The sequence below is a fragment of the Pholcus phalangioides genome, unplaced genomic scaffold, assembly GCF_987345545.1.
Source record: "Pholcus phalangioides strain wild (caught in Gottingen) unplaced genomic scaffold, Ppha-v1.0 ptg000019l_1, whole genome shotgun sequence".
Lineage (NCBI taxonomy): Eukaryota > Metazoa > Arthropoda > Arachnida > Araneae > Pholcidae > Pholcus > Pholcus phalangioides.
Window position 1 is genome coordinate 2,830,177 of NW_028301612.1, and position 26,747 is coordinate 2,856,923.

Genomic DNA, 26,747 nt, shown 5'->3' on the forward strand with positions numbered 1-26,747 from the left:
CGCTATGCACTACTCTGACGTGACGTGGGAACATGCCACGTCACTTACGTGATAAATTCTTATTAGTGGAAATTTTATGATGGGGTCCCACGTCATGCCAGAATAGTGTTTTGCGACTTTAAGACTAATTTCTGCATCCCACGGCACATTTAAGGGTCCCAAATTTAAACAGGAACTACTGTATTTATCTTTCGTTCTGATCACTGAGCTCTTGAAATTAAACACCAAATATTCACCGATTAAAAAAACAGTGATTTCTAACCTTTCTTCACCCGTGCCCCCCCCCCCACCTGGATCATATTTATTTATGGTCCACCCCACCCGGGTCTCATACAGCGCCTCCACCATTATCCAGGAGTGATACCCTTTCTACAAGTGCTTCTTGATTTGATTTTTTTTTGGAGTAAATTTATAGTCAACAAAAATTTTAGTAATAAGGTCTATTTCGGGACCCCCCCCCCTCCCCCCGGGTTAGAGTTCACCGTACACATCCTCTTGTGAAAGGTTCTACGCACGGCCGTCTGGGTGAAAGGCGTACTCCCCACTTGTTAATACAAGATATACGGAAAAACTGCCCAATTTTGTACAGATACTGATTTTTGGAAAAATTTCATCTCTGCCCCTACCGGGTCCCTCAAATGCCGGTAGAGTGCTCGTAGGGGCAGAGATGAAATTTTTTCCAAAAATCAGTATCTCTGCAAAATTAGCCAGTTGTTCCGTATATCTTGTTTGGGAATGTAGGGGGGGGGGGGGGTTTCCTGAGGAAAAGTGGTAGTCTGGGATTCCATACTTAGCTGGAAATAACAGATTAGATGCTCGGTCAGCCGGGAAAAACACGTATTTTAGCGCTCCCTTGTAATGTTGAAGAATAGGTTAAAGGGGGAAATTTGCACCCCCTCCCCTCTGATTTGGTGCCCGCGGTACCAGGCCCGTCTGCTCTCATCTAGTTGCTACCCTGATAACAGCTTACATATACTGTATGCGCATTTGTCTGAAAACGAGTCGTGGGCCACTTAATTAAGTAATCTTGAACAGGGCTTCAGGTCACCTAAATGACTGCAAATGTCCGCCGGTGACTTAAGTGAAAATGCGCCACGGGCCACTTTAAAGGTCTGGAACTGTACCACAGGTCAATCAAGTGATTTGAAAATGTGCAGTGGGTCGCTCGAGGGATCTCGAACTGTGCCTCGGGTCATTTAAATGATTTGCTTATCTGTCGCTCTTGGTTCGTTTCTACAAAATTACTTCACGGGCCACATACCGAATTTTCGCCATAGGTTGAGCATACATGTTCTACAGATTAATTTCATTAAAAGGAGGTGTATCATTGGTTGAATCGATTGGAAGAACGAATCATCAGCATCTTCTCTTAAATGTTTCATACCTTAACTTATAATGGACCGAGTACACAGCTATTCATTCATCAGTTCAGATGACAGTTGCGTAAAAAGAGTATTTCCCTGAAAACGGCGTACGATAAACTCTGGGACATCCGTCACACGCATGACAAAAAACGTCATAATAAGTCTCATTTGTGCTCTATTCACGCGACGTTCTTTTCATAAAGAAAAAAATGCATACTTTGTTTCCTCTGGTAATTAAAGAGCACCGCCGCAATTCATGAAAATAAAAATAAAAAAGAGAGCACTAGTGATGTGTGTGTTATTAGCTACGCCGCATTTCAAAAAAGTGGCGTAGATGCATCCACAGAGACAGTTCCGTGTAGTAAGTACATCACGACTCCTTCCATTGAAACACGACTGGCAGCTGCCATTCACAATCGCTGACTGACTGACAAGGGGGGGAATTCAGACAAACATAAAATTTGTAGGCCTAATATTACAGCCCGTGGAAACGAGTGGCCTTCATTCAGGAAGTGGTGTATGTACATACATCACTGTGCCACCGCCTACATTGATTGTAATATCTCACTTCCTGTGTGATATTACTACGTATTGTAACGTATTTTATGTACACAAGAAACAGGCGGCGTAGGGATTTGAATGAGAAGACTCCTATTTGGACCTTGAGCCACTTATGATGAGTCGTTCGTGTGGGCCGGTCGTTTCCGAATGGGAGCGATCCTAGCAAATTGGCAATAAATATCTCGATTGATATCGTAAATTGTCGGAGACGTCTGTATGTCCGCACAGAAGAATTGCTGATGAAGTGCTCGTGGAGGCAGACTTGCTGTCTCTGCGGACACCATTTTTTTTTTTGCTAGTATATTTCATCATGTCTTAATTAGCGTTTCATTTATTAAATGACGTCGCGTTGCTCAAGGTGAAGACATCTCAAGTATGACCCAATCGAAATATATTTGAAATATATAGTTATATGAAAAAAGAAGAAGATAATATGGCCATCAGAGGGCGGTATATGACATTTTTATGTCTTTGCATGATTAGAAAAAAAAAATCTGAAAATGTCTGATCTCGGACCAGGGACTATCGATGAGTTTTGGGTCGGTGGCCCAAGATTTTTTGTGGAGATAGCTATCCATGGCCTCAGCCAGAGGTGGATTTATGGTTTTGCCGTCTTGGGGCTATAGAAATTTTGCCGCTCTTTTCCGATTCTTATCCAATTTCCTTGACCACTCTTTCTTCAAATTTGACGCCCTAGGCAAATTTGAAGTGAAACCGGGCTATGAGTATTCATCGTTTTATTTCCCATCAATCGCGTTTATATTCGGGCTTTTCACTCAAAAAATAATTCAACCGAGCCGCGGGATTCTAAAGATTGGGAACCACAGCTCTAAATCTCTCTTTTGGTTGCTCACCGATACCGTCCCTCGCTTTCTAGGCCAAACTTTTAGTCACTCATCGACCTGGTATCTCACTCTCTTTTCTCTTATTCGCTCTTTTGGTGCTCGTTGACAGACTCTCTTGCTTTCTAGGTCACTCCCATGCTCAAACTCTCTAGATTTTTATTTTGGTTACTCACATGCCTGCACACTTCACTGATCGTTATTTTTGCCACTCACCGACCTGTTCCTTCACGATCTAGGTCACTCACATGCTCGCAAACTTCCTAGGTCTTTCTCTTGGTCGTTCGTTGATCTGGTTCCTCTTTCCGCAAGGTCACTCACTTGCTTGCAAACTCTGTAGGTCACTCGTTTTGCCACTATTTTGTATTAATGGTTTTACCGCCTGTGAGCTACTATAGAAATTTTGCGACCCTTCTCCCATATTATACTCTTGACCACTCTTTTATGAAATTTGCAACCCTGGGCAATAGTTCGCTACGCCTTCCCCCCCCCCCCCGTAAATACATATCTGGCCTCAGCCCGGGGCAACGAGATGATTCTTATCCTTTTTTGTTTTGTTTTCACACTATAAATCAAGAGTGCTCAACCTTTAGGAAAGCGTGGGCCCCTTTATTGATTTGAAAACGTGTTTTGAGCCACTCAAGTGCTCTATAACTTAGCGGCATCACTGGCTCTACACGGGCAACTTGAGTGATTAGGAAATGTGCCGTTGGTCACTTAGGTGCTCTGGAACTAGCCCACACGTCATTTAAGTGATCTTTATATATGTTGCGAGTCTCTTGAGGGATTTGTAAATGGGCAGCGGGCCACTTGAATTATGTAAAACCACACCGCTGTCAACTTAAATAATCTACAAATCCGTGGATTACATAAGTGATATATAAATTTTTCGTGGGGGGCTTAAGTACTCCGGTACTGTGCCGCGGGTCACTCAATTGATCTGTAAATATGTCGCGGATCACTTGAGTGATGTGAAACTATGCCACGGTTCGCTCAAGTGTTTCTGTAAGTGTACCACGGACGATTTAAGTGTTCTATAAACGTGCCACGCGTCACTAAAATGCTCTGGGTCTCTTAAGTGATCTGTGAATGTGCTGCTTAGTTCATTTTTACAAAATAGGTTAGAGTTGACAGGACACATCAGATTCACTTTAAAGGCCACATTTGGCCCGTGGGTTATGGGTTGAGCATGTTTCTATAAATTAACTATAGAAGCTCTGTGAAAAGTTGGCCTAGGGGGATTTGTGCCATGATGTGAGTCTGTTAACGCATTAAAAATATTGAAATGTGTTGCGATAAGTCCGAACTCAGTGTCGTCGCTAAATTGCCAGCTATTTTTGACATTTCCCACATTTCAGAAACCGACAACTTCACCAGAGTCGTCTAAAGAGCATCGTGGGGCATAGGATCCAATGGGTTCACTTGAATTGGTGGAGGGGGATGAGAGAAAAATATTTCTGAAGAAGGGGCGATGGAATGGAAAGTTTAGGAAACTATGCACTAGATACATACTCAGGCTAGGGTTACCAACCGTCCTCCGCTAAAGTGATATTTCTGAGCCCTCACCCTTCTCACAGGGACACCTTAAGAGCATCATGGGCCCTCAGGCTGAGTGATTTTTCTGAGGCTCTTCCAGGCAAATTATCATTGCTTAATCTTGAAAATTTGACTAGATCTCATTTTTGTGCAGCCCCTTTTCTCTTGAGGCTTTCGGACTGTGCCTGGGTGGGCCCGAAAGAGACGGGGTGGAGGGGGTGCACTCCATATCATTCAGCTCTTAAGAGGGGCCAGGGCTACTTTCACAGTGGGGTCACGGGTGGCACTGATCAATTGGAACTGGTAGCTGGTATCCAGTCCGTGAGGACAATGAGCCGATATTGCCATATGGTGATGTGGCCTGGGTATCTTTCGGTTTGACGGAACTGGTAGCTAATAGTTATCGTCATAGCACCCGTCTTCACAGCACCAAATGATAAAAATTCAATTATCAGGGCCCCCCCCCCCCGTGCTCTTGAGGTTCCGCCCCACAGGTCGTGCTCAGATGGGTACATGCGTTGAGACGGCAGTGGCGATCAACTCCCCGCCCCTTCGGATCCGTACCTGGATTGAAACACCGTTTGGATCAAAGCTGCATTAAGAGTGTAACTTTCAAGTGGCTTTGGTTGGGATGGATCATAACGTAAATCAGTGGTTCTCAAAGTGTAAAAACAGCTCTTTGGGTCGCTGTTTGATTGAGGGTGCCTCCTTTACCCAACCCAAAGCTGCAACTTTCAAATAGCTTTGACCCTTCATAACGATATTGATAGTCTAAAGAAAAGATAGTAAAACAGAATGGTATATAAAATAATGGCGAATACCGTATTAACGTGATAAGTAACTTTGTTCGGCTTATCAGTCAAGCAGATTTTTTGACATTCGGATAATCCCCTTCCCCCCCCCCCCCTGTTATTATTACAACTGAAAACAAAGTGTGAGACGTTCTTTCAAGTCAGAAATCTTCGAAAGAAAAGACCAGAAAACAGCGTGACGTCAATGGGATCCGGATAATCGCTTACTCTTCAATTATGTTAAGAATGTTTTCAGAAACTCGGTTACTGTCGTGGGATGAACGATGATAACATCGGACAGATAATACTGATCCCCAGCACAATTGTACAAATGTGTGACTTTGAATATGCGTGAATTCCTCACCCTGAATAACTACAAGTATAGAATTTCTAGAAGTACGGGGTGGCATTAGAATGCCCCCACTCCCGCCCCTACAAGGGATTGACTACATTCCAGGAAAGCCTAGGGAGATTGACTGTGTAATAGAAAATAATAAGATTCCAAAATTGATAGCTCCCTAATATCTTGCCTAAGGACCCCCCCCCCCCCATAGGTCCCATGGTTTTATGAGCAAGACTGAAAGGGACTCTACCCTTTGGACTCACGAGATAAACCTCTTTTCCCCCCCAAAAAATTCACATCATTTATTATCTTATTATCACCTAGAAACGGTGATCCCCTCCGGGGGGGGGGGGGGGGAGGAATGGGCAAAAAATCCCAACCTAGAGGCATGCCCCCCCCCCCATGGGTGTGGAGCTGACAGGGCTTTAGATCTGGGACTCTCATTATGTTTTGGTTTTTTTTTCGCTATAAATTAATCATAAAGGGGGCCCGCGAAAGATCCCACCCTGGGGGCTCTGCTCCAAGATGTGGGGGGGGGGCATGTCTAATGGTCAGCCAAAAATCTTGAACAATCGTCAATAATCGAGGATTGCTTCCATAATATGTAATTCCGATTCCATCAGATCGACACAGGGGCCCCCTCCAAGGCCCATCTTTAGAGCATCTTTAGTCCATCTTTACTCCGGGAAAAGAAATTTTTCTGAGCCCCCCCCCCCCCCCAGATCTACTTATCAATTCACATGCTTTCTTCAGAGAATTCTAATCGTATCCCATTTTTAAGAGAGCCCTTCTGCACTTGAGATGCCTGAGTGGGCAAATACGTTTAGACGACATCAGTAGGAAGGCCTCAGCCCTCTGGAGAGATCGGCCTTTTTTTTTCTATATGCGTATGTAAGATATGAATAATGGAGCTCCCCTAAACAGCGTTTAGACTTTGGAGGGCCTATTGGCATAGGAAAGGGGTCCCTCCAAGAGAGAGCAAAAGGATGACAGGGCCCTTTTCCGGAAATCGAATTGGTACATATTAGCAATATATAAGGCGATCTGTTAAAGACGGGGGTCAAGCCAGGGCCACAATTAAGTGAGAGGGGGCAATGGGGTGGGGTCTGGTGCCCCGAGCGCTGGGCAGGAAAGACGCCGAGTTTATTTCTTTTTCGTTGAAAATTACGGTAATGGGGGGGGGGCAGCACCAAAAATGAGCACTGTGGCCCTGAATGACAGAATAAAGTTTCGTTTCCACTGACTCTATCTATCAGGACCCTGCATTGACTCTCAAAACATCTGGTCCTTCACGAGTCAAAAATCAAAATAAATTCCCACAGTGGATGCGTGGATCCAGGGCGATGTGTCTGGAAGAGCGATCTATTGTATAGGCGCGTTGAATCATCCCATATTTACGGGACAGTCCACTTTTTCCGCATCATTCGGTTCTTGTGAGGGATGATTGCCTCACCCCCACATCTGGATCCGCATCTGGATGTATTGCCCTATTGCCTAATGGGGCAGCCAAGTCTTTCTCAAATAATATCCTCGTGTGTTGTCTTTTGCGGTGATGATCGTAGGGTGCCCGCCTCCCATACGTTCATGACTCATCATGCAATGATCATTAACCTTCTAAAGCCATTAGTGGCTAGTAAATATCAAAGGAGATCTAACTAACAGAGAAGGGTACGTACGTAGAACTGAAATTCGCGGTGGTGCCCCCCCTTCCCCCATGGAAGGCACCTCTCCCGTGTACATGTGTGTGTACACTGAATAAACAATAAAACTGGTGGCTCTTCCACCGGTAAAATGGGTAACGAATCCCACAGAAGACCACCCACAAGAAAGTATGAGTCGATGTCCCGCCGCTTTATGGAAGTCTGTCCGCTACAGGAGGAGACACATGCGCGAAACCAACACCATATTTTCTTATATGTTTCACAGTGTGGTAATTCTTAAGAACAGTGTCGGGGAACAGAACTTGGGCCCACCCGAGCACGGCCCGGAAGTGTGGTGTTCCTAGCATAGAGGGTCATCTTTCAAAAATGACATCTGATTGAAATTTTTCGGGAGTAAGCATGTAAATTCGTAGCCAAGCAGTTTTAGCCAGGTAGGGCTTCAGAAAACTTACTTGGCAACGAGATACTCTTAGACGGTTCTGCTTACGAATGATCGAACACAGGTTAAAATCACTATTTGAAGCCGCTTGGAGATGACGATGAAGACGTGTCACTGGAAAATGTCATGATAACAAACGGTGTTTGTTCCCCCATACTTTCAGGCCCTGGGTAAATATGGATTTCTTGGGCCCCTGAACTTGCCTTAGGCGCGTTCCTTGTTTGCCTATGTAAAAACAGGCACTGGCACAGCCCCCCCCCCCCTCCAACAAAAGGAGAAGCTGCCACGATCATCTCCAACCGCCTGCCAGCTGCTTGCTCCCTTGTGATCCTGAAATATTCTTAGGTGCTGTGCTTAGGGGAGGGGGCGGAAATTCTGGAAGGAGCTGGATAGGATACCATCGCTTTTCCCGCTGTCGATTCGCAGCTGGCCCCTTATTTGTAAAATTTTTCTTCATTACAAATTCAGTTGTCGCTATATTGAATCCAATGAGTTGAAAGGGTCTCGCTTCTGGATGAAGGTGAGCCTGGATGAGAGAGAGGGGCCACAAGGAGAAAACATGATCCAAAAGGGAATCGGGCTAAAAACGGATTTAGACTGGTGTTCCACAACGTGGGGGAAATATGCCAACCCCCAACCCCCCTGCTATCCTGGGATATTTTGGGGAGAGGGCAAGAGTAAAAAATCAAGTGGAAGTGGTGGGGGGGGGGGCATATAAATTTGACAAAAAAAAATCAGGTATAAAGAAACGAAGCTTTAACGTGGGGGGGGGGGAAGTTTGATTAGAAACTGCCCATAAAGCCAGGACTATCTTCGAATAGTCCATTTGGTTCAATAGGCTTCCCCCACCTCCCCTCCTCACAATGAGATTTGGTATATCAAAGCCGCTTGAGAAAACTCTTAATACAGTCTGGTACTATTTTCGAGAATGAACAAGTAAATATGTGCAAGTATGCCCCCCCCCCGACACCAATTTTGCCTGGGACTCAAAATATTGAGACGTCACTGCATAGACCACTCGCTCGCCCCCACCCATCTTCTCACAAGAGGGAGCTCATTGAAATCTGGAGAAGATTATTCGGTAACTTATAAAAGAAAATTTTTACTTTGAATCTAGCGAAAAAATCATAAGTAGGAAGTAGGAAGAGGCCTCGCTCCTGGATGATGGTGGTTGTGGGGGGGGGGGGGGGCTGGATAAGACCGGTGCCACGAAAAGAAAATATTGTCTAATCTGGAAGGTCAAGAAACACGGATTCACCTCATTTCAGGGCCTATTCTCGTAAGTTTGGGCCCTGGGAAAATATGAATTTTCAAGACCGCTTATATGCAGTCTAGAAACGTGCGCATGGGGAGAGAGGGAGGGCTGAGCCTAAAATACAAAAATCAGCCACTTTTTTGGGCCCTGAAAAATTTGTGAGCCCACGGTACATGCCCCGCTTCCCCATGCGAGAAAAGACCCAGCATATTTCCTTGGAATTCCAAGGAAAGAAGATGCCATTGCCCAATAGGTCGTGCGTGTCAATCCGGCAAGATAGTGTCCATGAAAAAAGTTTGGCACGTGTTTGGAAAGTTTTGAATATTTGTCATCAGTTTAATCCGCACAACACCTTATTGTATAGAGCCTCAGAGTGGGGGTTGGGGTGGGCTAAGAAAGCCTACTTTAGGGAAAAGAGCCCTGTGTGACAATACAAAGTAAATTGGAACTATTTCCTGGAAAATAATTCGTCTCTGTTGGGGGTGCTCAGGACAAGAAAGGGGTGAAAGATGTCCTTTATTTCGAACTCATGTTGAATAGATTGTTGATCTTGTGGTGACAAGCCATTTTCCCCATGTTAATACAGCAGTAAGAAATAAGCTAATAATAGATAAGAAATAATTCTCTTATCTTTTTTTTTTGGAATAAAAGGATGTCACGAGTTTGTGAGAAGATTAACTTGTCAATATCGTCAGAAATGAATGGCCAGGGATTCTTCAAATCCTCCCAGAAGGGGGCTATAGGAATCTACACAATGGGCCACCTATTCCGGTGGCTAATGCCGTTACAACAATAATGATAATAGCGATGAATAGCTTTCAACTTCCATCTTGGAATTTGTATCTTTGCCTGGTACAACTAGAGAAAAAAAAATCCGGCAACAATGGTCTCTTGAATTCAAGGACGACTTCCGCTGTGTAACCTGGAAATGGCCTAGGTGCCCCAAAGGAACGAAGCTTGCTTTTTTTTTTCTTCAATTTTTTTACACTGTAAATTTATAATAAAATCAATATAGGTCCTGGGGGCGGGGGGATTCCGGCTCCCGGCATAGGCCCCCACAAGGGTAATGGTCAAAGTAAATGCCACTTGAAATTTAATGCAGCTTGGGTGCTGACAAGACCCTTAAAGGATTCACTTTTTTTTCCAAACTATATAAATTAAAATTTTTTCCAGACTTTAACTACTCGTAATAGGGCTTTGCCGCCAGATGCGGAAGCCACGCATAGGGGCCCCGATAACAAAGATGCGGGGATCAATGAAGTTTGCCTGATTCATGAGCAATGAATAATTGTGTGCATGTTTAATTATATTTAATTTTCCCACTATAAATCTGCCATAAAATAAATATAAGGAATACGCTAAAAGAAGAGTTGTGGGCCCCAGAGCCAGCTAAAAATTCTAGGCAACGGAGAGTACACACCATAGTCTCTCAAGCTGTTTGCTCCCCACATTCGCCTCACCTCAAACTCAAGCCAACCTATCATACGTCTTAACAGCATCTCTCTCATGGGCCTTCGGTCAAATTTATTTTTCTGAGACACCATTCCCCTCCTCCATTTGAATACCAAGGATTGCTTATCAATTTAGATGCTTAGTAACGAACATCTTAACGATCTCATTCTCCCGGAGACCATCTTTTTCACTTGAGATCCCGGACCATGCCCAGGTGAGCTTTGAATTTTTATTACCTTTTTACGTTTTTAGTCCGACGTTAAGACGGTACTGCTCATAGCGTCTCGTGTTATACCCATAACTTCTACCGTCCTCCCCGGATCATTCCATTAACCCCTCCCCCCTTCAGGATGCGATATTGCCCACTTTGGGAAACACGGACTACACAGATGGATTTGGACGTTTTGGTTTCAGGCTTGGACCTCCGACAAGAATGAGACCGATAGCGATCTAACTCCAGGGCCCGAAGGAAGGGAATCAACCTTATATCCTTCTAATATTTCTCCTCTTTAAAATAATGATAGTCAACAAAAGGTCTAAAACTTGGAGCCCGTCAAAAATTCTGGTCCTGTGTACCCCCTCCCCGATGGAAGTAGGAGGTATCGTACCAGGTATGATAAAACCCATGGCTCTCACTGGGTGGGAGGAGCTGGCAGGGCTGTAACGCTGGGGGCCCGCGACAAATCCCATTATTTTTTTACTTCTTTTACAATATGAATTCATTGTAGAGTGTAGAGAGTGATATTGCCACTTCAAAGTTCTCACCCTAGGGATCCGGCTCAAGGATGTGGCGCTTTTAGAGCCCTGGAATGCAAGCCAATCTTTAAATTTTGAGTATTACATATATTGATTTACTTGAAAACTAATATAGGTAGCTTTATAGGTAGCTAGTATACTCAACATTTGCCTAAAACCGAAGCATGTGGAGACCAATATCTCCCATTCACGAAACCAAACAGGATGGGGGGGGGGGGGGGGTGATAGTGCTCTATCACGGCGGCCACTGACATGGACATATTTTGAGATTTTTTATACAATAAATACAGGGGGGCCGAGACTGAGTCTTTCTTGGCCTACGAGCCCATTCAAGAATATACCTATAAATAAGGATTATACCCATAATTGATGCAATCTTAATAAGTGAACCGCCAGACGTTACAAAGTCACCGCGAATCTGAAAATTCTTTGACATGATTACGGGGGGACTCACTATAAAATCAAACACCGTTTGTAATTAATTAATTTTTGATTATTTGTGATCAATTTAAATCCTAATTGTATAGATTGTCATCATCTTCTTTAAAATCATCACAAATCAGCAAATGGATTCTTCCAATAGAAACAGTAAGGGAAAAATTATCATTTCTGTGCATAATTCCATGTGTGTGTGTGTGTTTGTGTAAACGTGAATTTTCAATTAGAACGTTCGAAAAAGTTTGAATCAATAGTTCTTGCTCCTGTAAAATTATAATTTACTATAAATTAATTACCAATAATTACCAATTTACCCGTGGTAATATGTTTCCAGTTTTCTGGCTGGTTCCGGATTCGAGATCCTCTAAAATTCGCTGTCAAATTTACAATATTATGTCCATACAAGGCTTGTTCCTCATAAGTGGAGAATATGAATTTTTTTGGGGATCCCTTATATGCAGCTTCTTTGAGGCAGAGGCGTTCATAGGGGAAGGAGCACGTGGACTGTGCCTAAAATACAACAGCCAATTTTGGGGCTATGAAAATTTGTCGGAAATGACTCGTTTTCCCCATGCCAGGCCCTTTGTATAACAAAATAATTGTAGAAATAATACGAAAGAGATTTTTATCGAGGCCCCTCAGGTCTTCCCATGTCCCCTTCTTCCCCCCCCTCCCATATGAATTCTCTGGTATAAAAAAATCTCAGCCCCCACTCCAAATTAGAGCCAAGTCAGCCTTCCCAGCCATGCGGATCCACCCTTATGTATCGGGCATGGCCCTTACATCCTGCAGCAAGGTCACCTGGGCTGTGATCTTTGTCAGACCCCCAGGACAGGTTAAAACTGACCCTCCCTCTGTCTATGATGAATTTATAGTGTACAAATAAATATATATAGTATAGAACCGAGCACGCCCAGGCTCTGTCGCTTTTGCAATATAATCTCATTGATCGTGAGCGTGCCGGAAAAAAACTCAAACCTGCAAGCCGGCCGGGAAAGCACACTCTGCCGGGACCAACATCCCGCCAATCCCCAAGCAGCACAACCACACCCCCACACCCAAACCCCCAATCCCAGGTCACATCACCACTCGGCAAGCCAGGACAGCACCACGGGCGCAATCCCCCCCCCCTCAGCCCCGCCGACGCGGCCCACAACGCCCCGCGAAGGGAGGCCCCCCCGACCATCCCCACGAACCTCCACCGCGGACACGAGATGAACACCCCCCCCCCAAGAAAAACACGGACGCCTCGCAACAAGGGCCCCAACCGACGCGACACTCCCGACCACGCACGAAGTCACTCGACCGCCGACACCCATTCCCGCTCTCCCTGCAACCGGGATCAGTTTGAACCTCCTCAAATATGCCGAAAATGGCCCGTGTTCTGTGATAAACATTGTCACTTTCTTTTTCCAATTGCTACTTTTCAGACCCACAGTTTTCAGCACCTCGTGGGTGGAGCGACCGTTGGCCTCCGGGTTGTCCCATCCCCCCAAGGGCAGAAGCCCTGTCAGTATTTGAGGGATCATGGTGTCGGGTGGGGGCAGCCCTGAGTAATTGGAAGTCAACGTTTAATAATACCGTTCGTCCCGTATTTTATGAGGCTGAATCATTATTTATGGCTCTTGGCTGATGTATTCGATCCAAGCAGGGATGCATGGTGGCTTGAGTTTTGTGTGTCGATAGCGTGTAAACATGGAGGACTAGCGAATTCTTCTGGGTGCGGGGGGGGGGGGCAAACGACGTGTTAACTAGTAGACCTCCCCCCAAATAGAGGCCCCAAATTATTGAAGATTTAATAATAGATTTTAATAATTAATTTTAATAATTATCTATTTCACTAATTCTGAGTTATGGCCTTGATTTCTGAGGGTGGCGAAGCGTGTGGGTATTTCTGAAGATTACATTTCATAATCATTTACGCCGACTTTTTCTCGACAATATATTTGAAATCGGGAAGCCCCCACCGTATGCTGAGGTTGATTAAAAATCGCGTATATGCGTATGAATATTAATCTCGATAATTTGAGGTTCGCGTTGTTACGCCACTGCATCCGGCTCAAACGAATCCTACGTTATGAATGATTTCTGTTTGCGGATCACTGCGTCTTCTAGTGGAAAAATCTTCTAAAAATTTGCCACACCCCTTCCATAAGCAAGATGCACGAACTATTTTCTGAAAATCCAATTCCTCAGAAGAAGAAAGCCGCCGCTGAAACGTTACTCGAACCGTTTACGCCGCTGGCTTTTTTTTTTTAAAATCTATTTTATGTGCTCTACTGCACAGTAGCGATTTCTTCTCGGCGGCGAAAAACCCCGATCAATGAGAATATTATTGGGTGTGTGTGTGTGTAACGTGCATTGTTTTCATTCAGAAATGTCAAAAACGTGCGCGAACTCATTTTTTTCTTTCATTTCAGTGAATCTTTCAGCATCTGTTACCCAGGGTCGTCACAACGAGTTTTAGAGCCCAAGGTCAAGGTTTTTTTTTTTTTTTTTGTAAAAGCTACCTGAGCAAAATTTCAAATTTTTGTTCAGAAATGGGAAAACACGCGTCTTTTCTCGAGCACCTTGTGATTTCTCGAGTGCGTGCCACAGTTTAGGGCAGCAGCCATCTTCAACCTCTTACTCACGAGCACCATGGTGATCCTCGAGAGACCAAGAATGCCCAATGCTCGTTCCCCGATTTCGTGTGCTCGAGAGCACTTGATCAACACTTCAATTAAACATCCTGTAAAAGTTTCGTTCAAGGATTACACTTAATGTACAGATTTCAGGCAAGGCAGTCTTAAGAGCATCTGGCCAAGTGATATTTCTGAGAGGCCAGGAAAATTCTCAACAATTTCAAGCAGTTCCCATTTTTGACCCTCCCCCCGACTTCTCTTGAGGCTCCCGCGCCATGCCCATGCGTTAAGACGGCACTGGTTTCAGGCATATTGCCGTGGGGGGGGGGGGTGCTCTTCGTTTGATGATATTGCATAGGCAGTGCTCGAGAATAGAAAAGGTTGAAGACCCATGCTTTAGGATCAACTGAGGTGCCAGCTTAATTGTTCCTGATTATACAATTCACCACACATGGGTTACCCCTTGCTAGGGTATGCGCCCTTTGAATACCGTATGTACGGAACGTCTGACAACCCAGGGCAAAGCTGAGTAAAAGTCTAAGTAAACCTCTTAACTCAGCTTTGACCGAGGCTTACCTCAATGTTGTTGTTTTTTTTCTTGATACCTTTGTGCTGCAGATTCCTAGGATGCCAAGAGATGGTCAATGGTGTCCTGAGGTTATGAAAATGGTAAATTGTGACCCTTAGCTCAAGAAACCCTGGCTGTATGTGGAATCTTACGGCCCACTTTTGAAGCCCCCCTGTAAATCTAGTTTGGGTCGTGATCCATATCTCAATTATCCATGGCTGCAAGTGGACTCGTACGACCCATTCCAGAAAACCTTGTGAATCAAGTTTAACTCGTGACCCATGGCTCAAGAATCCCCAATACCGTCTTAACCGCCGCTGTGGTGGTCGAGTGGTTATAGTGCCGGACTCGTGATGCGAGGATCCGGGTTCGAACCCCACAGTGGTGGTCGGCTGAAGTTGGTTTTCTGTGGTTCCCAACTTCAAGGCGCAAATGCGAGCCGATCTCCCCGTTAAAAAGTCTCGCCACAGAGAGCAACAGTCCTACAACGATAAATCATTCAACCATAACACTTCACTCATAGTTAGTAAAACTGGGGGCAGATGACAGCACTACACATAACAAGCATTACACAGAAACAAACTTTACGTCAGGTTGCACTACACTTACACGCACATTCCCGCATTTACCGATTCGTTAGGGGTTCGTTGGGGGGTTCCGCGGGGGGGGGTGTAGCATGTGTGGTGTAGCAGTAGTAGGTAGGGGCTCGGGGATCCATGATGTTCTTAAGTCAGCCACCTCGTTGGGCAATTTGCCTGTTGTGGCGTTGTATTTGTATTTGTATTAACGTATGGGTTCACGCGGGGGCCGTAACAAAAAAATGAGAATTGGTTGAAATTTTCGAGAAGTTGCCTCTTATCCCGGGGTCCTATTATGCTCTTAAGATGGCCCTGGAAATCCCTGGCTAATCAAGTTTGAGTTAGGACGCATTTCTCAACAGCCCCTAGCTTTAAGTAAATTTGAGCGACCCGTCTTGGATAAACAACTCCCCTAAGTAAAGAACTGATTTTATCAAGTGTAAAAAAAACAATAAATGACGCGAATCTTTCCGTGGGCCCTTCCTCCCCTCCCACGCTAGCGTCCTGTCAGACCCACTTTTGTGGGTGGCCGTGGCACCCATGTATATCGCCTCCCCCCCTCGCTCTGATACTATATATATTGTGAAGTAAAAATTTAGATCATCTTCAGACGTTGTGCGAGACGGAGAGAAAACCCCCTCACAAAAAAAAGTATGCGCAGGGTTTGAGGACCCCGGCGTCACACCACGTTTCAATAGGGTTCGCTACCCAGAGAAGACCCGTCTGGCAGAAAGAGTTCGTGGACTTCCCTTGTAGCGTCTGGCACGACCAGATAAATCGGCTATGTGTTGGTGCTAGACGGAAGAGGGTGGAGGGAGGGGGGACATACACACACACAACAGGACAGACACATCGTAAATGTGGAGTGAGTGAGTGTGTGTGTGTGTGGAAAAGCATTAGAACAGAGCGGGGGAGTGATGGGGACAAAAGAAACAGCACAGTGAAGAGCAGATGGTGCTTCCCCATTGGCTGCGCGAGACCTGATACGTAGTTTTACGTCACGGACACGCTATTGGTTCGTTTTGGCGGGGTTGGTGTTGTAGTAGCGCGGGGAAAAACCGCGCCAACGCGAACCGCATCACCTCGATCCCACGGAACGTCTCCTTACGCTCAATTGAAAAAAAGAGTTCTTAAGCTAAAATCGTCTCATTTGAATTATATTCGTTAATTAAATTTTTAAACTCTGAAATTCCGTAAAAAAATCGTTGGGTTGGATTTTAGATACGATTATTATCGTAAAGTTTCGATTTTGTTTCCCTCACAAGAATGATACCATCGCTTATAAGGACATAAATTCATAAGCTATTTCTTTTTTCGTTTGTTTATGAACATGGAAAAAAATTTAATTAATTTTTAATTCGAATTTCTGTTCAAAAATAAAAAAATTATATTATTACGGAGGTAACTGATCAAACGGTAGCGACTGTGTCTGTGGGAGGAATTACCAGCCGTAGGGATTTCTGTCCCTACGCATAGGGATATTTTTTGTTTGATTTCTTAAAGGTCATAGGAAGGCGTAGGTTGATTGAGAGATGTTTGATCTTTGCGTTTTTTTTTATTTTTATTATGGTTTATACACAGTAATTTTCGTGGGAAGAGTATTCGGATGACGGAACGTGTGTCATGGAGCAGCAATTGAAAAATGCGGCCTGGAGTTCTTGTTTCCCCCTACGGGATGGAGCCTACGCAAAATTGAATGCCATCCAGAGGCGCTCGACTTTTGGATTTTCTCATATGAAACAATACGGAAACATTGACATTTAAGAAGAAATTTAAATTCAGTTCAATAAGGATCGAGCATCGATAAGCACGAGGGTCATATCCCTCGAACCCCTTGGCCACGATTTTTTGGTGAAGGTGGGCCCGCTCCAAGGAGTTCAAGTGAATTTCTTGTGCATTGATTTTTATGTAATGAATTTATGGTACAAAAAGTGTGACATCAGACCTCGGGCTTCCAAAGTAAAAAAAAAACTTTTAGAGCATCCCCCTCCCCCTCCTCCTTGTGGAGGGCACAGTAAAATCCACCATCCGTTTCTACTGAGAATTGTAAGAATAGATTTTTTTTTCTGCATTGAACTGTTTCCAGTTCATATGGAGAGAAGAGGTGGGAGGCCCTTTCTCTACTCTCAGAGAACTAGACCATTAAAATTCAAAACTTCGCTGGGAGGTAAGGAGCATCAGGGCCTGAGTATTTGGGCGCCATCGGGCGAATCAGGAACTAGGGTAAATGGTGTTTAAAAAGTCAAAATGAATTTATCTTGTTTAAATTTCACCCCCCCCCCCTTTCCATACCGAAATAAGGCCCTAGTAAGCATGAAAATTAGGCGTAAATTTTTTTTTTCTTTCAGGAATAAATGGGTCTCTAGGACAAGGTGAAATACAATAGATATGCAGCGGCATCCTAACGGGTGGAGAACGGGAGCTCATTTTCACAGTAACAATCAAGCTCGATGGAAACCTCTCCCTCATCAGGGCGTGATTTCCGCATGGACAAGCAAAACATTTGCCCAAGGCCCGAAAATTTTAGGCGAACAAAACTTTTGAACATGTATTAACTGACTAACCAAACATCCTTGATCCTTCACAGGGTTCCCTAATTCCTCTTTTACCCTTTAAGTCAAAAAGTCGGGCCTTTCTTCACACCAATAAATGCTTGATGAGCCACTACCCATGGTGCCCGCAGGCCTCCAGCCCGCGTGTACGGTACAATATTATTATAGTTTTCTGTTTTTTCACACTATAAATTTATTACACAAAGGCACGTATAAAAAACTGGCATTGTTGCAGCATCTGGCGGAAATGCCACTATCTCGTTAGGTAGGCTCTGCTATCTGTCGACTCCGAGACGTTCTTCCATGACCCCTCTCAAGAGAGGGGGGAGGGCTGTCAGGGCTCCAGTGTGATGAGCACGAGACGATTATTTTTGTTTTTGCACACGATAAATTTACTATGGAGAGGGACCCGTGAGATATCTGACCTAGAAGCAGGGCCGTCTTCAGAGCATCATGTGCCCCTGGCCAAGTGATTTTTCTGAAGCCCTACCTGGCTAAAAATGCATGCATGCAAATTTGCATGTGCTAATTTACATGCTTACTCTCGAAATTTTCAACCAGATCATTTTTGTGAGGCTCCCCTTTTCTATTGAGGGCTCCTGCCCGGGTGGGGCCATCGTCAGGACGGCACTGCCTGGGGAACCAGTCAAATATTCCAGCCTGGGGGGTGGGGGGCTCCTATATGACGTGGGGAGTCCATTCGTTCTTCATTAGTATAATCCAGGACCGCAACTAGATGTTTGGTCACCCAGGGCAAGTGCGCATGTTGCCGCCCCCTTGTAATGTTCAAGGAGAGATTTGAGAATAAAATTTGCCCCCCCTATGGTCCAGCGGCTGGGGCACGAGACCCGCCTGCTTTCCCCACGTTGCGGCCCTGGTATGATCGTACAGACGTTATAATTGATCATACAGAGTAATAATTGCTCCATTCCGACTAAGATGTATCTTTTCTCTAGGAATCCGGAGCGTCAAATGTAACAAGAAATTTACGAAATTCCAAATAAAAAAAAAAATCGAGAACGAAAGAAAGAATTTCATCTATTTCCCCTTCCCAAGAAAGGAAAACCAGTCTTTCGGTTAATTCCAAGAAAATGACTCTCGATAGGGATTTTCCGTACATCGCATCACACAAAACAAAATACCAAAGATAGGGAAAAATGAAAAAAACCTTTCCCGAAACCCGCAACACAGGGAAAAATAGGAAAGGGGGGAAAAAAAAAAGAATCAGGGACATCATCATCATCACGATCTGCGGCGGCGGCGGCGGCAGCGTCACAACATCAAATGCGTAAATAATAAAAAAAAAAGGAAAGAAAGAGGGAGAAGGCGAAATCCCGCCCAAAAACCCAGCGCGGAAGGATACCATTCCGCGGGAAAAAACTTTACGGTCAACGTTCACGCACAAACGATCTCAGAACGTAAAGGGCGTCCGCGGCGATCGGTCGTGTTTTTAAGTTTGTGTTGAAACCGTGAAGCCGTCGTTCGTCGTCTTTTTTTTCTGGGAGAGGATTATTTCTTCTTTTCGGTAAAATAATTGTTATTATTCCGTTGCGCCTCACGAGAAGAAGAGGGAAGAGAATCATCTCTTCCTCTGAATATTTCTTTTCATCACCATCCGTGTGTGTGTGACTTGTATCCGTGAGACTTGTATTCATCGTTTTTGGCGCTCGAAATTCGTCGTTATATTTTCTCCCCCGTATTTGAAAGATCGCGCGCCCCAGAAGAGTGAAGTGTGTTTCCGTTTTGACAACTCCGTCGTCTGTTTCGCTTAAACAGCAACGAACGGCCTCGTCCTTATTCTGTATAAGGCGGGCCTTTACTCGTCGTCCTCGATATTTATTTACTCTCCGTGCGTGTTGTTGTTGTGTGATATTCATCGTCGCAGCGTTTATTTAATATAAACTCGCATCGTCGGACATTTTTTTACGGATTATATACATTTGTTTTCCATCGTATGATGCCAACACGGAAAATGGCTCCGTTCAACGTTCTTAGTGCTACAACTGCCAATACCAACAGCAACAACAGTTCCTGCTGCGTCGTCGAGAAAGAACGACCACCAGGTAAAGGACGACGATGAATGATTCAATCGGATAATAAATATTCGTGCATTTTCTCTGCTCTCGTGGATGATGGATTTTTTTTATGTCTTTAGTGGATGACGAGCGAAAACTCATCCTGTTTTTTGTTTTTTTTCCTTGCAGTTCGATGCGGTAAAGAATCGTTCGAAAAGAGCTACAGGGTCGGACCCGTGCTCGGCAAGGGTGGCTTTGGAACCGTTTACGCTGGAACTCGCCTCAGGGACAATCTTCCGGTGAGTAACCGTTCCTCCCCTTGTCCCGATGTTTGTTTACATATGTGCAGTGTTTGCGAATTCAAACTTGTTTTGTTTATGTATTCCATTTCTTATTCGGATTTTGTATCTTTGTTTACAGGTTGCCATCAAGCATGTTGCGAAGGACAAAATCACTGGCTGGGGCCAGGTGAGTGTTTATTTTCATTCACGTCGTTAAGTATTTCCGCTGTCGTTAAATTATAAAATCCGATTTAACGTCTTTAAATTTTAAGCACAGTCGAATCCCGTTTTAACGAATACCGATATAGCGAAAATCTCGTTTTAACGAGGACGTTTCTAATTCTTCAGATAAATAACATAGGAATAATGCAAAAAAAACCTAGAATTCCTTTATAGCGAAATTTCATTATACCGAAGTGATTTCTCCAGTCTCTTGGAGTTCGTTATAACGGGATTCGACTTTTTACGTTAAATTCTGAGAGAACTTCATGTGCGTTCTTAAGTTCGGAAAGGTAAACACTAAAGCTGCCGCTCTTTTAAGAAAGTGCGTATTTGATAGCTAGTGTTGTAATAAAAAAAGGTAGGGACGTTCACGCTGCGGAAAGGATGACCTTTAACGGGTGGTGTTTGCGTAGGATGACCGATCGCGGGGATACCCTCCGCGTGGGCGTCCGTCAATCGGATGTTTGTTTTGTATACAGTTCTGTTTACTTGTTTCTTTGCGAGTGTTCTAATGTTTGTTCATTTGCTTTCCATTGCTGTAGATGAACGGTGGCGGCCGCATTCCAATGGAGATCCTGCTCCTCAAGAAAGTCAGTCACATCCGCGGTGTAGTGAAACTGTTGGATTACTTCGAGCGCCCGGACTCGTACATCATCATAATGGAGAGGCCCGAACCCGTCAAGGACTTGTTCGATTACATCACGGAGAAGGGGCCACTCGAAGAGAAACTCTCGCGTGTGTTCTTCCACCAGGTCGTGGAATCCGTCGTGGACTGCCACAAGTCCGGCGTCATCCACCGCGACATCAAGGACGAGAACATCCTCGTCGACCTCAAGAACCTCCAGCTCAGGCTAATCGACTTCGGGTCCGGGGACCTACTGAAGGATACCATCTACACGGACTTTGACGGTGAGTTTCGTTTAATAGAAATTTTGTTTCGTTTTACTGAGTAGCTGGTTTGAAAATGTTTGGGGGTGGGGCCCTGACCAGAACTTTTCATGGACTATTTCTGTAGTGAATTTATAATGTTTAAAAACGGCCCTATCCTTGTCGGAACCATGGGCAGGATTCTTACATTTTCTTTCCAGAGAAATGGTTTTGTTTTTATTGTATGTTAGTGGGGGGGGCCTCCATTGAGCCCGGGGCCGTCCTAGCAAGTTCCGCCTACTTCAGATTTAAGCACTTTATTTTCGGGGCCGCTTGAGCCCGGTTTTCATATAAATGTCATTTGTGAAGATAAATTTTATAGGCCCGTTATTGTGTGACGTGATTTAGCTGTTAATGCCTCGCTGATCGATGAATTGTTTACAATAGTGTTCTATGGTTGCGAGGTTACTTTGGAATGTACTTCTCATAAATGCAATAATTTTGGGGTCTTGTTTTGCGACGTCAATCCATAAAGACGTTATCGATAGAATGAAATGTTTATATTAGCGTACTCATGAATACGAGGTTATTTCAAATTGTGTTTTACATTTCACCATGTTTATATTGCAATTGTATATGTTTTTAAATGCGTTACGGGAGTACAACCGTTTGTTGTGAAGATTAGATCGTTCGTGCGCATGCGCTGGCGTCCCCACTCTCCACATTTCCCCTCTAGATCTCTGCAGACGCATGAGAGAAGGGGGGGGATGACTTGGCATTTTGCCAGGGGAGCACGTCCACCTCCCCTTTCTGTCTTCCTGCATTCCCCTCCTCTCCTGTCGTCTGGCGCGAAAAAGTCATCGATCGGCTCTGTGTTTGAGTGTGTGTGCGGCGCGCGGGAAAAGAAAAATGGCGGGAGTCGACGAGATGAAGTCTGGGGAGTTGGGGGGGCGGAAGATGAAGGAAAGCGATGGTGGACGACGACCCGCGTCTCGTCGTCGTCACCACCATTGCCTATTTTCTAACATGGTGGCCCCGTGCAACGACCCCCCCCCCCCACACTTTCCAACCCTTTCGAAAAAGACAGAAGATTGTATTTTTTTTTCTTTCGGTCATGGCCGTTCAACCCTTTTTTTCAAAAGCGTATCTGTCGTATGTTTTTTCTAAGTGCATTGCGTCGCGTTAAGGCATGATGGTTAAGGCGGTGCAGAAATGTTATTTTTATTTTCCCATCATGCACGAGGAAGAATAATGAACGGTAGATATGTGGGGAAAGAAAAACCCCGAACTGAATCGAGACCGCATTCCTTACAAGGTAAGGTAAAGGCAGTCCGCGGCGATGCATACCAGCCGAACAGGATTTCTCTCTCTTGGCGAGTTTTTTTTTTTTGTTTTGTTTTGTTTTCGTTCAGCTGGAATGATAATAATGAAAGAAAGAAAAAAAAAATAGAACCAAATGGGTCAGTTCCTCGTTTATTGCTATTTGGTGGCTGTGGTATTTTGACCGCGGGCATCGATTTTGTTTTTTATTGGTCGGGGAGGACGGGTTTCTCTGGACGGCCTTTCCTCCCCCGTGATGTTGTTTTGGTTTGGCGCTGTTCGAGTGTAATGGGTGAGAATAAAGTGTATATTTGAAATGTTTGCTTATTGGTAGGGGGGGCCCTCCATAATGTTGGATGATTTACCAAACAATGCGTTTAGGCATTGTGGGCCTGCTCAAAGGCAGGAATGACGGGGGGGGGGGTTTGCCCTGGACTACAGGATGTCTTTCGCACACCATAATTCGCCACAGCCTGTCAAATATCCCAGCCTAGAGCCCTCTCTGAAAATGAAGTTAAAGGGCCCTGGATATTGGAATTTAAAGTACTCTTGCTTGCAATTTGAAGCATGTGAAAGCTATTCATAAAGTAGATGAGCTTTTTTATAATTTTTGAAAATGCTGTGTCTGTTATTAATGTGATGTTGCTTGTGAGGACTACCTATTCCCCTAGGCCATGTGAAGTTGGCACAGTTGATGATGTTTGCTATGCATGGTGATTTGCCCCCTGCCCCTGACCAGACTTATCAGTGGCCCCCAGATATATTAAATTAATATCGTGGCAAATAAAAATTCACCATTGGACTTCTGGGAAACTCAGTCAAGGGCATCGGAAGTGTTTCAAATCTGTGGGTGCTCATTTTGAGTTTATGTAGAGAAGTGTGATTTCTGAATTAATTCTGGGGGTGTTTGGCCCATTTCACAAATTTACATTATGACGAATGAGCCCATGTATTAGGATCGTCTTGTGGAGATTTCGATATGCTCAATGTTTTTTTCCCTTCAAAGAATTCTTGTTTGTTGATGAGATTAAGGCTTTTCTTGTGTGTTCATAGCATCTGTGTAGCTTTGATTTTGCTATATCTAAATTTGTATTTTTTATCTTTGATTAGGCACCAGGGTATACAGTCCACCTGAATGGATTCTTCATAATCGTTACTATGGCAGAACCGCAACAGTCTGGTCACTCGGAATTCTTCTGTATGATATGGTATGCGGAGACATCCCATTTGAAGAAGACGAACAAATTCTACAGGCAGATCTCTCATTCAAGAGGCAAGTTTCAGATGGTAAGTATCTTTTTTTTTTCTTCTTTTTTTCAAAACAATAAATGATCAGTCAATGTGCTTGATTATTGGTTTACTTTGGCGTGATTTCTAAAAATTTTTCTTTTTGTTGTCTCAACAGAATGTGAGGATCTTATCAGAAGGTGCCTTTCAGTTCGTCCGGTCGACAGGCCTACACTTGAGGAGATTCTTACTCATCCCTGGATGAGAAACCACATAGAGAACACTCCAACACCAAGCATTCCTGTAAGGCGGTCGTCGGTCGATCAACAGTCACTCGAACTGCAGAGCTCTGCGAGCAGCCAGGAGAGCGTCTGATGCTGCGACAGGGTCTTAAGACAGTTTCTTAGACAACACGTGACCTCGTAACCAGAAGAAAAAAAGTCAATAGGACTTATTTTTCTCCTTTCAGTGCCAGGCAATAAATGAAGTGAACTGGGCGCTCCTCCGGGCTGCCAAGACGAGACATAGAGCGAGCGTGCTGCCTTTTTTTTTATATTACTACCTACGAAGTCCTAGCTAATGCCTAACACCATGTGTTCGAAGCTGGAACAGCTGTCTGGCAACAGTGTTCCGTTCACTGCCAGCGTGATGGATGCTTGCCAAGGATAAGTGAGCGAAAGAAAGATGAGAGTATGAGAATGGTGAATCTGAGAGAGAAATGTGTCCAAAGAATTGTGCCGATTGTTCAGTTTTCATGTTGAAGTTGTTCCACATTTGATTACCGATTGAACTTGTATCCAAATTGTTTATGCTATTTCGGGAAATATTAGATGCAATCTTCAATGTGCACTCTTGTAAATACGTTTATAAATATATTTGTATCGAGATGCGAGGAAGTGTGGAAGTTCTTGCTCTTTCTCGGTCCATTCTCGATATTTAACCTTCAATACCCCCTAACCATTGCTTTATTTTGTATTTATTTGCATATTTATGATAGAGCAATGGTGGGTGATGGAAAAATCTGAAAACTTATATGCAGTGCTCTTTTGAATTTTGGGACTAATATTTCCTGGCAAATATGATTTTTATTCCCATCTGACGCATTAATATCTAGCGCATGTCCAATACAAATTTCTTATGTGATTTCAATCATATCTAAGACACTGATTCTGATTTTTAAATCTTGATATTGTGCATGAACACATTGTTTCGATCTGGTACATGAAAACTGAACATCTATAGTTGCTGTGTGTATGTTGTGTTATGCAGGGCCCCGTTGGCCTTAACTAAGTCAAAACAATTACGTCTTTGTGCATCGCGAGATGACCTTTGTAATTATTCATTCATTTGCGAGAAGATAGCTGGAGCGCCACGGAGAGATGCGAGTGTCTAATTTATTACTCGAAAATATCGCAAAGCCTTGATATATCACGTTTTACATTAATGAGCTTCGAGAGATTTTGGAGTCATTTTTTCTCGTGGACATCTGCGATGCACAGAGACGGAGTTATCATCATCATCCAAAAAAAGCTGCAGTTTTTTTTTTGTATAAGAACGAAATCCCGTAATGAAAGATGCGGGTGTAACGATCAATGCAGCTGTGGTTGTTATGTATAGAGAAAACAAATGCGATGTCTTGGAGAAGTGTTTCGTTTTATTGAAGCACTGTATAATTTATTTCTGTAAATATGTAAGATATGTTCGAGGATGATGAGATGTTTGATGAAGAAAAAAAAGTTCCTTTTTGTTTCATTTTTGTACATTATTTTTGTTTCTAATTTATTGTGTCTCGAAAGAAAGAAAAACGAGAAGAAATCATGTCATTGTATCACATTTCTGAGCAGCTTTAGCAGTTGTGATGAGAAAATTTGTTTGCATGTCGAACCACCTAGAAAGGAGCTTTTGTTTGTTCGTTTTTTTTAAACACTGAATTTGTTTTTTTCGGAGAAGCCACCAAAACGGCCATTCCTCAGAAATGTTTCGACGATGAAGACATTTTCTATGTAAATATGTACATTATACGATAATTATTATTAACCAGAGGTATTTTTCTATACAGGGAAAATCCAGAAATAAAAAATAGTAAATCAGTATATATATTTAGTATGTGTTTATTTCGAGTGTGTTATTATCCAAATTTTTTGGTTTTTTTTAGATTGCTTGGGGCTATATATTTACTAGGTTGTGGTTGGCGAGTTTATAGAGGGAAAAGGGTGGCATCTCTCAAGACCGAGATGTTAATGTATGGAATTTTAGTGATATTGAAAGTGGAAATAATGGTTATGGGGGGTAAACTTTACATTTATTGTGATTTAAATCAGGTTGAAAAGAAAGTGGTCTTGATAGTTGACATGGTCTTAAGATCATGTATAGTGTTCGGAGACTTGCATCAATTACAGTCGAATCCTAATTATAACGAACTCCAACAGACGAGAAATAATTTTAATATAAAGGAATTTCACACAGGTTTTTGCATTCCTATGTAAACTTATCTGGGTGATTACAAAAAGTGTTAGTTTTAAAACAAGATTTTTTTTCGCTATAATGGTATTTGTTAAAATGGGCTTCGACTGTATATAGATAACAATTGAATGGTTCGGTAGAGTAACGGTCTGGGGTTTCATTCACCCTTTAAATTCATCGAGAAGTACATGGGTATACATACTCTTTCGTACCACTTCAAGAAATTATGGTTTGCTCACAACTGCTGAATTACTTCAATGACTACGAGAGGACGGCAGCTTATAGATAACAATTACACATGTGCAAAATATCCCATAATTTTTGGGACTTTTAAAAATTCTTATAATTAAATTTACAGATAACGGGCCAGGTACAGATATGTAGGAAGACATTACTCTTCCCTGTTGACCTGCCACAGACTTATATGTATACATACAGGTTGCCACCTGGAGGCCCTGATGCGACATTCACGAGCTATTAGCAGAATGTTGCTGTTATCCATTCAGCATATACATTCGCTCTGGAGAATTCTGTCTTCATAGCTTAGTTGGAAGAGCACTTGTCTGGCAAATAGGAGACCGGGATTTGAGTC

The 26,747-nt window shown here is 43.6% G+C and overlaps 1 protein-coding gene across 1 annotated transcript; it reads left to right on the forward strand.

Moving 5' to 3' along the window:
* Nucleotides 1-19,171: 19,171 nt before the first annotated feature.
* On the forward strand, nucleotides 19,172-25,787 carry LOC149071117 (serine/threonine-protein kinase pim-1-like). Its single transcript, XM_089248114.1, has 6 exons — nucleotides 19,172-19,823; nucleotides 19,965-20,074; nucleotides 20,196-20,243; nucleotides 20,821-21,187; nucleotides 23,576-23,752; nucleotides 23,871-25,787. The coding sequence occupies exons 1-6, from the start codon at nucleotides 19,715-19,717 to the stop codon at nucleotides 24,065-24,067; spliced, it is 1,008 nt and encodes a 335-aa protein (XP_089104240.1). The 5' UTR covers nucleotides 19,172-19,714; the 3' UTR covers nucleotides 24,068-25,787.
* The last annotated feature ends 960 nt before the right edge of the window (nucleotides 25,788-26,747 follow it).

Bases quoted from the DNA above. Each gene is read 5' to 3' on its own strand.
- LOC149071117 (XM_089248114.1), top strand. From the start codon at position 19,715: ATGATGCCAACACGGAAAATGGCTCCGTTCAACGTTCTTAGTGCTACA. The intron at 19,824-19,964 runs GTAAAGGACGAC...TTTTCCTTGCAG, and splicing joins CGAGAAAGAACGACCACCAG to TTCGATGCGGTAAAGAATCG. The intron at 23,753-23,870 runs GTAAGTATCTTT...TTGTCTCAACAG, and splicing joins CAAGAGGCAAGTTTCAGATG to AATGTGAGGATCTTATCAGA.